The sequence below is a fragment of the Oryx dammah genome, unplaced genomic scaffold (genome assembly GCF_014754425.2).
Source record: "Oryx dammah isolate SB20612 unplaced genomic scaffold, SCBI_Odam_1.1 HiC_scaffold_16, whole genome shotgun sequence".
In the NCBI taxonomy this organism is placed as follows: Eukaryota; Metazoa; Chordata; class Mammalia; order Artiodactyla; family Bovidae; genus Oryx; species Oryx dammah.
The window spans coordinates 35,359,362-35,370,215 of NW_024070200.1; the positions used below are offsets into that span (position 1 = coordinate 35,359,362).

At 53.6% G+C, this 10,854-nt stretch overlaps 1 protein-coding gene across 2 annotated transcripts; it reads right to left on the reverse strand.

The window, feature by feature from the left end:
• Nucleotides 1–757: 757 nt before the first annotated feature.
• On the reverse strand, nucleotides 758–6,793 carry LOC120875451 (cytochrome P450 1A1). 2 transcript variants are annotated; one of them, XM_040257256.1, is made up of 7 exons: nucleotides 6,707–6,793; nucleotides 3,461–4,320; nucleotides 2,766–2,892; nucleotides 2,588–2,677; nucleotides 2,372–2,495; nucleotides 2,159–2,245; nucleotides 758–1,996 (listed from the first exon to the last, which is right to left on the reverse strand). In XM_040257256.1, the coding sequence occupies exons 2-7, from the start codon at nucleotides 4,295–4,297 to the stop codon at nucleotides 1,711–1,713; spliced, it is 1,551 nt and encodes a 516-aa protein (XP_040113190.1). In that variant the 5' UTR covers nucleotides 4,298–4,320; nucleotides 6,707–6,793; the 3' UTR covers nucleotides 758–1,710. The 2 variants fall into 2 exon arrangements, with proteins under 2 accessions (XP_040113190.1, XP_040113189.1); XM_040257255.1 differs by having other exon boundaries at nucleotides 3,461–4,323.
• Nucleotides 6,794–10,854: the final 4,061 nt, after the last annotated feature.

The following is a 10,854-nucleotide window of genomic DNA, read 5'->3' on the forward strand; positions in this document are numbered from 1 at the left end:
ATCTACTGCTGTGAGACCCAAGTGAGTCTGCCTCCCATCTTTCAAGGAGGGCCCTGTGCATGTATCCCCAAGACCTGGTCACCTTTCCCAGCACCCACTCCCCTGCCCACCCAGCCCGCTCTGGCTCTGGGCTTCACCCTCCTGTTGTGTATCTGGCTGTTAGAGACCCGGTCACAATGAATTGGGGTCTTCTCAGTTGGCTCTAGTGGTAAAGAACCCACTTGCTAATGCAGGAAACATTAAGAGATGTGGGTTCAGTCCCTGGATTGGAAAGATCCTCTGGAGGAGGGCATGGCAACCCGCTCCAGTATTCTTGCTTAGAGAATCCCATGGACAGAGGAGCCTGGCAGACTATAGTCCATAGGGTCACAAAGAGTCAGACACAACTGAAGCGACTTAGCGTGCATGCACGGACAATGAATTGGATGATGTGTTAATAAGTTAGTTCCCCGAACCAGCTTAGGAGGCTCTTGAAGGCACCATTTTTTATTCACTTTATCTCCCCCAATGCCTGCTTCAGAGAATGTTCTTCATCAGTGTGTGATCAGTTAGAGAAGGAGGAAGGCAGTGAAGTGACAGAGTCCTGTGCCCAAACCAGACTGCGAGCTGCCTGAGTGCAGTGGCTTCTGAGAGCTCCAGAGAGCACTGTCTCCTCCTCCCACTCTGTGTCCTCCCACAGCAAAACCCAACACGAGACTAGGCTCAGAATGGGCACGTAGATGACTTCATTCAAGATTTTAAAAGTCTCCACCAATAAGGACTTCTGAATAATATCTTTATTTAGCTCACGTAGATAGATATTTCCTACACATTTCTGGATACCTGGGTTAGAATTTTCTTCATGGCTCTCAATAAGCTCCTCTTAAGCTCTTGTATACGGTAAATACAAACATGTAAATACAATGCAGGCTAAAATGAAAAGGTCCTTGCATACAAACATTTTTAAAAGACTTTTTAACATAGGGTATATTGAAAGGAGATGCAGTAGAAGGTGACTCGATTACCAGCCCCTCTCTCCTGATCCAGTCCTGGTGCCCGGATTCGGGCCCTCCCTCTGCTCTCTGCTTTTGTTAGACACAAGTCCTCAGCACTCCCTGGACAGGAACAAGGGCCTCACAAGGCCAGGCAGCAGCCCCACCCCTGCCTGCAGAGAGGAAGGTCGTCTCCCAGGCAGGGTGTCCCAGACCCTAGTGGTCAGATTGCTCAGTCTTGTTTAAGCAGGGAGACCACCTCCGTGTCAGTATTCTGGACTGCCTCTTCCCTTCAGTCTTGATGGCTCCCAATTGTCAAAGAGATTGGTCAGGCCCTGGTGTGACCTGCTCTGAATGTTTCTCAAGCCAGTCAGCCTCCATGGAAAGCCAACCAGCTTGAGGGCCGGGCCCAGGGGCTTCCCAAAACCTCTTTAGAGGTTTCCAGAGGCCTGAGGACCCTCTAGCCCTTCCAGCACAACTTCAGAAGGGCTCCATCAGCTCCCGTGTGGCCCCTGATGTGTCTGCTATCTGTGGTCAGTGTGCAGAAGCACAAGTCCAGGGTGGGGGGCAGGTATGATCCCTCAAGCTTGCCCACAGCTCAGACAGCAAAAAATCAGCCCAACAATGTCTGTGGGTTTTAGGCTCCCTTGGGCTAGGCCCCTGGCCTGGCTGCCCAGACAGGGGCAGGGCTGTCTGTCCCCCAAGAGCGCATGGGCTGTCTAGGCTGCAGGACTCTCCCCTAACAGCGCGTGCGCACCTGAAAGTGCTCACAGCGGGCGTGCTTCATGGTCAGCCCATACAGGGGGGTCATGTCCACCTTCACACCCGGGGTGACGTGGAATTCCACCTGATGCAGCAGGATGGCCAAGAAGAGAAAGACCTCCAAGCGGGCAATGGTCTCACCAATGCATTTCCGCTTGCCCAAGCCGAAAATAATCACCTTCTCACTCAGTACTTTGTTGACGGTGCCATCAGTAGTGAGAAACCGTTCTGGCCGGAACTCAGATGGATCCTCCCATAGCTTCCTGTAATCAGAGAGAAGCAGCTGAAGAGGCAGCCTGGGTTCTCAGAACCATCAAGCAGGTTGAGCCCCAGCTGAAAAGAATAGGGTTCAGGCAAGTGGCCCAGAGACAGCAAAGTGTGAAGCTCAGGAGCGGGGGAGCTTTCCCTGCCCCTTCTCAACTTACTGGTCATGGTTGATCTGCCACTGGTTCACAAAGACACAGCGCCCCTTGGGGATGTAAAAGCCATTCAGATTGGTGTCTCTTGTGGTACTGAGGAGGGAGGAAGCTCAGTCAGGCTCAGGGCCACAAGGAGATCTCCCTGCCTCCCATACCCTGTCCTTCCTACCACCCTGATCAGGCCCAGCAGCAGACAGCAGCAGACCCATGGGGCCTCACCTGTGTGGGATGGTGAAGGGGACGAAGGAGGAGTGTCGGAAGGTCTCCAGGATGAAGGCCTCCAAATAGGGCAGCTGGGGTCTGTCAGAGAGCCGGGGCCACCGCGCCCTGCCAATCACTGTGTCTGCAGAGCACAGAGGACCAGACAGGTCAGGGGCCACTCAGACCTTGGCTGGGCCTCCTGCCTTGAGCACTCTGAGGGAAGCCACCACCTACCCAGCTCCTCCTGAATCTTTTTTTGCACCCTGGGGCTTGTCACCAGGTACAGGAGGCTCCAGGAAATGGCAGTTGTGACTGTGTCAAACCCTGGCCAGGGGAGAACAGAGGGAGAAGTTAGGTGCTTGGTGGGTCAGGGCAGCTGGCCATAGGAATGGTATAATGGGGTAATTCATACCAGCTCCAAAGAGGTCTATCACGACATTAATGATCTTCTCATCCGACAGCTGGATATTGGCATTCTCGTCCAGCCTCTTATCCTGACAGTGCTCAATCAGGCTGTCTGTGATGTCCCGGATGTGACCCTGGGTAGGGAAGGCCCACAGGTAAGGAAGATCCCAAACCCAGAACTGCCTCTCCATCCAGACCTGGTCCCTTCCCATCCCTAGCATCTTTATCCAAGAGGTGACCACACACACCCACCCCTACCCTCCCAGCTTCTCTTGTCTTTCCAAGGCTCTCTCCTGACCCAGAATATTTGCAGCCCCAACTCGAGCGACATTTGACAGAGTCTAGTAACATTATCATCTGCACATGCCCTTTACACCTTTCTCTCCCATGAGGCCAGAAGACCAACTCTTCTTGGTTCCTTCCAAGACCAACTCTTCTTGGTTCCTACCACAACTAACTTAGGGTCCTGCATGGACTGGCTCTACAGTAGATACTGCTGTGTGATGGATAGTTAGAAGGGCTGGACGATAAAAAGTTCTACTTTCCTGCCAAGGATGGAATCCCCTCCACTACTGGCTTCAAAATCCCAGGCTGAAGGCCTGTGAATGCCTACCAAACTCCACTCTGCTCCAGCTATCTCTGACTCCTGACCCCTGACTCTACCTGCTCCCTACCACCCACCTGCCTCTCCCTAGGCTATACCTTCTCAAACGTTTTATAGTGTTCCTTGACTATCTTCTGTACAAAGACGTAGAACCTCCGATTCAGGTCCTTGAAGAGGTCCAGGGCAGTGTTGGGCAGGTAACGGAGGACAGGGATGAAGTCAGCTGGGTTCCCAGAGGCAGTTATCTCCCCAAACTCGTTACTCAGGTTGATGAGGCTAAGAAACTCTTGGTCATCATGGTCATAGCGCCGGCCAAAGCATATGGCACAGATGACATTGGCCACTGAGACCACTACATACCTGTAGGGGTCAAAGCGCCCAGGCCCTGACATCAGCTCCAGGAACTTGCCCAGGAGGTACTCGCCCTCCTTGCTCACATGCTCTTCCAGGTAGCAGGACGACAAGGATGCCGGGTCTGAGGCGATGGAGAAACTCTTCAGAGCATTTTGGGCCAGGCGTCGCCGGGCAGCCCACACTGGTCCAGAGTCTGGGTTGAAGGTCATGCTCTGGCCCTCAGAGATCAAGGTGAAGCTGTAGAGGTCGGGCCGGCCCTTGAAATCATCGCCCTGCCGCACCAGGGCCTGCTGGATGGTGTCCAAGCCGCTGAGCACCACCACGGGTGTGCAGCCAATGCGGATCTGCAGCACGTCCCCATAGCGCTGGCTCAGCTGCGACAGGACCACGTGTGGGTTCTTCCCCAAGGTCAGCACATGCCCAAGCAGGGGCCAGCCCCAGGGCTCTGGTGGACTCTTCAGGCCTTGAGGGACCCGAGGCCACCAGGTCCTGACCACCCAGAATACCAGGCAGAAGACAGCAGAGGCCAGGAGAAGTTCTGTGGCTGAGATGGGGATGGGGAGTCCAAACACAGAAAACATGATCCACGTAGATTCCAAGGTGGCTGCTGAGAGGTCAGATGGGAGGCAAAGGTCAAAAGATCTGACAGGAGGATGGAAGGAGCCAGTGTCCTAAAATGTCAGCACACCAGTCAAGAAAAGGAAAAACCTTATCCAGAACTGTTCACTGGGTGTGAAATGGGAGAGGAGATAGGAGAAGCTGTTTGTGGAGCTACCAACTCCATACCAAGAATTTCAGTCATTCTTCCTTCAGTCCTGGCCACAGCCTTTGTGGTAGGCAGCTCTGAGGCTTCAGAAAAAGTACATAACTTGCCCAAAGTTACACAGCCAGCAATGATAGAACCCAAACCCAATCCAAACTTGTCTAATTCCAGAACACCTTACCTGCCATACCAATCTCAGTGTCAGTCTGTGATTTCCATAGAACACCTATACTATTATTTATTTCATATTTTTCTAAAATCAACTTTAAATCCACCCACTTAGCACCGTTTCACACAGTAACATCTGTGTGAAAATACAGGTTTGTTTTTTTGCCCCTAACATATATTAAAATAAGCACATAATCGATGTGTATCACCCAATTCCCCTTGAGTATTACCCACCCAACTTGGGACAACACTACCAAAGAACTAAGGATCCCCTCTTCTTCAGTCGCATTTCACATTTGGGGAAACTGACCTCCAGAGGAGGCACTGACTTGGCTAAAGGCACCCAGCTCTCAGACAGAGCCAGGACTCAGACCTCTTAGGTAACGTTCCCTGGGAAGATTCATGGCCATCTTCCCCGTTCCTATGTTCCTGTCATAGGTACAGGAGTGGTCAGACCAACGGATGAAAAGGAATCTTCTCAGTACTGTCAGTTCTCTACGGTTCAAAGCCAGGATCTAGGGAATCTGGTCAGACACCCGGACACAGTGGGGAGGGGACAGGGGACTGCCTCCTTTCCTTACGGTCTAAGCCACAGTGCCCTTAGCCCCAGCTCTCTGAGCTCAGCAGACTCACAGTTTAAACGCAGCTGGAGGCCAACTAGATTGAGGCTCCCGGTCACAAAATTCCAGGCCAAGGTTTTCACTGGGCTCAGTTCTCAATGAATGAATAGTCTGGATCTCCCCTATTTGCCAGTCACTCAAGAGCTATGAATAAATGGAAGGATCCTACCAGGCAGAGGCTGTAAGAAAACTCTGGACTGGAATCTGAAACTAGGAATGGAGCTAAATTTAACTGACACAATACTTTCTCTAGGTTCAGTCTAGAAAGGGTGTGCAAATTCATGGACTCCTCTCTTCGAGGCGAGGGGCTATGACAGGGGCATCTTATTGATGCCCTGGACTGGAGGAGACAAGGGTTCCAGGCTTTATGACATGGCCTTGGATTGGACAGTTCATTTTACCCTTCTGGGCTTCAGTCACATCACCTGAGAGAAGGGATGGGACATGGTCTCTGATTCAGGGTACCCAGCTGATCTCAGATAAGAGAAAACTCTGCTCTTTCCTTTGAGGTTAAGCATAGTCTGCCTAGTGAAGTTTCCCTGCAGAAGAGCCACCCACGATGGGGAAGTTGTATGATTCCTACCTGAACTACTATAGCTGTCTGTCTAGGGAGGCTTCCTCAAGGAGCTGAACCCCAAGGCATACTTGAGTCCAGACTCCTTGAGTGAACTGGGGACACTGCTAGGCCTTGGCATGCCATGGGGTCCCCTTCTGCACACTGGGTGCTCCAAAGACCCCTAGCCTTAGTAAGATGGTAGGAGGCCAAGACAGGTATGATTGCTGAGTTTTCAGGGTCAAGTTTTCTGCAGAGGGCAGTCTCTCACACTGGTCCGCCCCCAGCAGAGGCCAGAGAAGACAGTGGAACAGGGCAGGCCCCTGGACAATGCCCAGGACTCCCTCTCAGATCAGCCTCCCTTGTCCAGCCAACACCTCTCAGCACTGACAAGCTATGCCTCTGGAGGGTGGCCCCAGCCAGGAGCAGCTTTTGGATAAGGCAGGGTACAGCTGGTAAGAACCCCACTTGCTCCCTTATCCACCCTGACCACGGAGAAGCCTCCTGCTCACAGAGCCTGAAGGAGTGCTGTACTGGCTCACACAGTCTCTCACACCTGTGTCCTATTCCAACCTTCCAGGTGACCTCCATGGGGAAGCCCCCAGGCATTCCAGGAGGCAGTAGGGATGAGCTGGAGCCTAAGTCCTGGAATGCTGAGAGGGGAGCAGTTCTGGTACTAGCCATGGAATCTTGGGCAAGTCCAGCCCTTCCCCTGGCTTCAGTTTCCCCACTTAGTGAGGGAAGCTGGACTGCCTTCTTACTAAGGACACTCATAGCCTCCTTTTTTTTTTTTTTTTTTTGAGGTGCTAGACCAGGAAGACATGGAGGCATCAAAATTTTCCTTTTGGCGGAGGAAAGCGACAACCCAGAAACCCCCAGCACTCACCTGTGGCTGTGAGGGGGTGCAGAGCTGGGCTGGGGAGAGTGGTCTCTGGAGCCAGGGACCCCAAAGAAGATCAGGGAAGGCTCCAAGGAATTGTCACCTTCAGAGTGAGGGTGAAAGCAATGCCACCTTTATAGGCAGCTTGGGCTTGTGGCCACGCCTCCCCGAGCGCGGAGATGGGAAAGAGGGAGGGGCAGGGGGGAGGGCAACTGGTCGCTTTTGGAAGCTTTCAGTGGCGGGAGGGAGGGGCGAGAGAGGAAGCTGGGGGATAGGTAAGAACCAACTCGGGGCTGCCTCGATCAAGTGCTGGCTCTTAAAGGGATGAAGGCTAGGGACACTTGGGGCCCTCAGTCCCAAGGCACCCCTGGACAAGCGCAGAGCCCAACTGGGCAGGAGTTTGGGGAAGAAATCCCATGATAGCCCGAAAGAGGGTATAGGGGTGCTCCATCCCGGGGCACGGGGACCAGTCACCCTCATTTTTGCACCCACTGAACACTGGGAGTGCCTCCTCTTCTCTACCAGCAGATAGGAACCAGGCTGGCAGGCAGGGGCGGAGCTGCCCGGGGATGACCTCCTAACCCCTGTTATTGAGTCCAGGCTCGCGTGAGAAGCACGGCGACCCCAGCCCCGAGGTCACTAGGGCCGGAAGGCCAGAGGCGCCGATGGGATGGCCCCTTTCCCCAGAGCCTCCCCCACCCCCAGAACCCCCAGAGACCGGACGACTGGAAGTCCGCGCTCACTGATGGAAGGGCCGGAATGCGGGAAGGGATGGAGAACGTGCAGCCTTGCTAATGTGCGCACTAGCTGGACGCGTTGAGCCGCCCCTAGGACCACTCTGCAAACCAAGGGTACTTCGAGCCAGGACCCTCGGGCTCTCGAGGTTCCTGGGGCTACTAGCGCTTTGGCAGGGCAGAGTAATCGTGCGGCGAGCGGATCTCCCAGAGGCCGAGGAAAGGGTTAGAAGGAGGCCTTGGGGTGGGGGTGGGGGGCAAGAAAGGGAGCTCAGGGACTACTAAAGGGGGCGGGGAGGGGTGGCGGGCGCAAATGCCTCCCCAGGCTAGCGTGCCTGTGTCTGGTACATCCCTCCAGGGGGCAGAGGTCACGCGGCCCATCCCAGCCCCACCTGGCCGGGGGCGCGGTGCCCAGAAATTGCGTGAGAAGGACCCGGAGGCCGGCGCAGCCACCCAGCAGCCCAACTCCCTGGCCCGGCTCGGGTCCTGGCACAGTCACGCGAGCGCGGGGGGGTGGGAGGGGACGGGGAGCCGGGGGGTGGGGGGAGTCGGGGGCGGGGCTCTTAAAGGGCCAGTCTCTAGAGGAGCGTGGGGGCAGAGGTGGAGCGAGACAAGCCGACGAACCCTCGTGGGTGCGTGATTGGATGGGTGGTGGGGCGGTGCAAAGGGCCTAGGTTTGCGTGCAGAGCTGAGCTTTTGCAAACAAGCGGGCGCCTGAGTGTGTCCATAGTTTTGGCCCACGCCTGTGGCGGGACACGCAGCCCCAGCACCGCCTGGGTCAGCTGGTCTGTCCCCGCCCCTGCCGAGCCTTCCCAATGTAGGATGTCCAGGCAAAAAAAAAAAAGCTTGTTTAGCTCAGTGTGTCTCCAACTAACTACATCACCCGTTCTCCGAGCTCAACCGCGCTCCCCAGCCCTACAAATGGCATTGCCATCCGCTGGCCCATGCCAGAAAACAGAGCCTCATCCTACCCCCTCACCTCCCACTGCAGTCAGATGCCACCTCGGGCACGGCACAAATAAGTATTTACCAAACGCCTACTATGTACCAGACACTGTTCTGGATGCCAGCGACTGATACAGAAGTGAACAAAGCTGACAACCTCCTGCTTCCCTGTAGCTTACATTGTGGGGCACGGGGGATGGGAGGTGAGGCCAGAAAATGCCTAGAGAGTCTCAGAGGATGAAAAGTGCTATAGAGAAAAATAAGACAGAGAAGGGGTAGGAATCATGTAGGGGCAGATTGCAATTCAAAGGACATTGAGGAAAGGACACCCAGCCCAGGCAGAAAGGGCAGACACCCAGCCAAGAATCAAGGCACACAGATAGATATCTGGAAGAAGAGTGCAACTGGCAGAAGGAACAGCAAGTTCAAGGCCCTGCACAGTGGTCCTTGAAAGAAGGAGCAGTACCAGGGGCACTGGAAATGTGCAGGGTCCTGTGACTGGGGAGTTCTCCTGGAATTTGGTGGATGTGAGGATGCTGAGGGTGGAGGACAGCCCTGCCCTAGATGCTGGGAGCACCCTGCTGAGAAGGGACTTCCTTTGTGTGAGACAGAGACACTGTGAGGTCTGAGTCAAGGAAGATCACTGGCTAACATGCTGGGAACAGATTGAGGGGTAAAGGACCCATTTCTTCACTTTGATTTCTGTCCATCCTCATCCAGGCCCCCATTATTGTTCCCCAGAGTACTAATAAACTCCAACCTGGGTACCATCTGACTTTCAGTGCCTCCAATTCCTTCTCCACCCTGTGGCATCCCAACTGTCTTTTCAAAGATGCAAAATCTCATTCCATCACCACCTTGCCCCTTCAGTAGCTCACATCTGAATAGAAACCAGAATCTTGCAGAGCCTAACAGGAATGCCCACTTCTACTTTGAATCTTTCCTACTTAAAGCCTCAGCTAAGACATCACTGGAGAAGGCAATGGCACCCCACTCCAGTACTCTTGCCTGGAAAATCCCATGGACGGAGGAGCCTGATAGGCTGTAGTCCATGGGGTCGCTAAGAGTCGGACACAACTGAGCGAGTTCCCTTTCACTTTTCACTTTCATGCATTGGAGAAGGAAATGGCAACCCACTCCAGTGTTCTTGCCTGGAGAATCCCAGGGATGCGGGAGCCTGGTGGGCTTCTGTCTATGGGGTCGCACAGAGTTGGACACGACTGAAGCGAATTAGCAGCAGCAGCAGCAGCAAGACATCACTTCCTCAGAGAACACTTCCTGGATCCTTTCCACAGCAAGTTAGGTTTCTCCTGGTCTATTTCCAGCATTGCTTCATGGTAATTCTCAGAACATTTGGTTCTTGCCAGGACATTGACCCAAACTGTCACTCCATCCTCCATGCTCTAACACAGAAAATCAGCCTTGGGAAATTGATCTGATAAGCCAAGACCTTGCAAGATATTAATAACAGGTAAAGGAGTTAAGTCCATCTATATTAAGGTACATGACCAGGGTGTTGAGCCCAAAGTGCTAATGATATAATGGTGGAATTTAGGTAACAGAATAGGCAGGAGATAGGGAGGTATTGCTGGGCTTCCATTATGTCCAGCATCCTTCTATTCATTTCACCTTTGCATCTCAGGCTTGGTCTGAGAATTTTTGCAGTACCCAAGAAAGGTCTATCTTTACACCAAGTAGGAGCTAGAGCCACAGAGAGTGGAAAGAATGTATGTGGAAGCCGTGGCAAGGAAGGAAGGCACTTCCAACTCCATCACCCTGCTCTGTAGCCCAATCTCTCCTTTGGCTCTCAGAGTCCCCAGCAATGCCGTAGCTCTAGAGAATCATCGCAGAGCTTCCCTGGTGGCTCGGGGGTAAATAATCCACCTCCCAGTGCAGGAGACACAGGTGTGATCCCTGATTCAGGGCGCTCCCACGTGTGGTGGAGCCTGTGTGCCCGAGCCAGGGAACCACAGCTGTTGAGCCCGTGTGCCTCAACTACTGAAGCCCGGGGGCCCTAGAGCCCACGCTCCACGACAAGAGGAGCCGCCACAGTGAGAAGCCCATGCACTCAGCTAGAGAGCAGTCCTCTCTCTCCCCAAAGGGAGAAAAGCCTGTGCAGCAACCAAGGCCCAGAATAGCCAGAACAAATAAATACATAAAATTTAAAAAACAAAAGAAGACTCATGGCAGCTGAAAGACCATCTGCAGAAAAACTCTTCTCTTGGTAAAAGATATGTTGCTTTCCTCCCATTTTCCAAGGGATTCTTTTTGTGTGTGTGTGTGTGTGTGGCCATGCTGGGTCTTCCTTGCTGTGCACAGGCTTTCTTCTGATGTGGCCAGCCTGGACTACTCTGTAGCTGTGGTGCTCTGGCGTCTCACTGCAGAGGCTTCTCTTGTTGAGGAGCACGGGCTCTGGGGCATGTGAGCTTCAGTACTTGTGGCCCATATCCTCAGTAGCTGTGGCACACAGGCTTA

Coding starts and splice junctions, on each gene's coding strand:
- LOC120875451 (XM_040257256.1), bottom strand. CDS start 4,297: ATGTTTTCTGTGTTTGGACTCCCCATCCCCATCTCAGCCACAGAACTT. Junction 2,893..3,460: donor ACTATAAAACGTTTGAGAAG/GTATAGCCTAGG, acceptor TTCCCTACCCAG/GGTCACATCCGGGACATCAC. Junction 2,678..2,765: donor GATAGACCTCTTTGGAGCTG/GTATGAATTACC, acceptor TCCCCTGGCCAG/GGTTTGACACAGTCACAACT.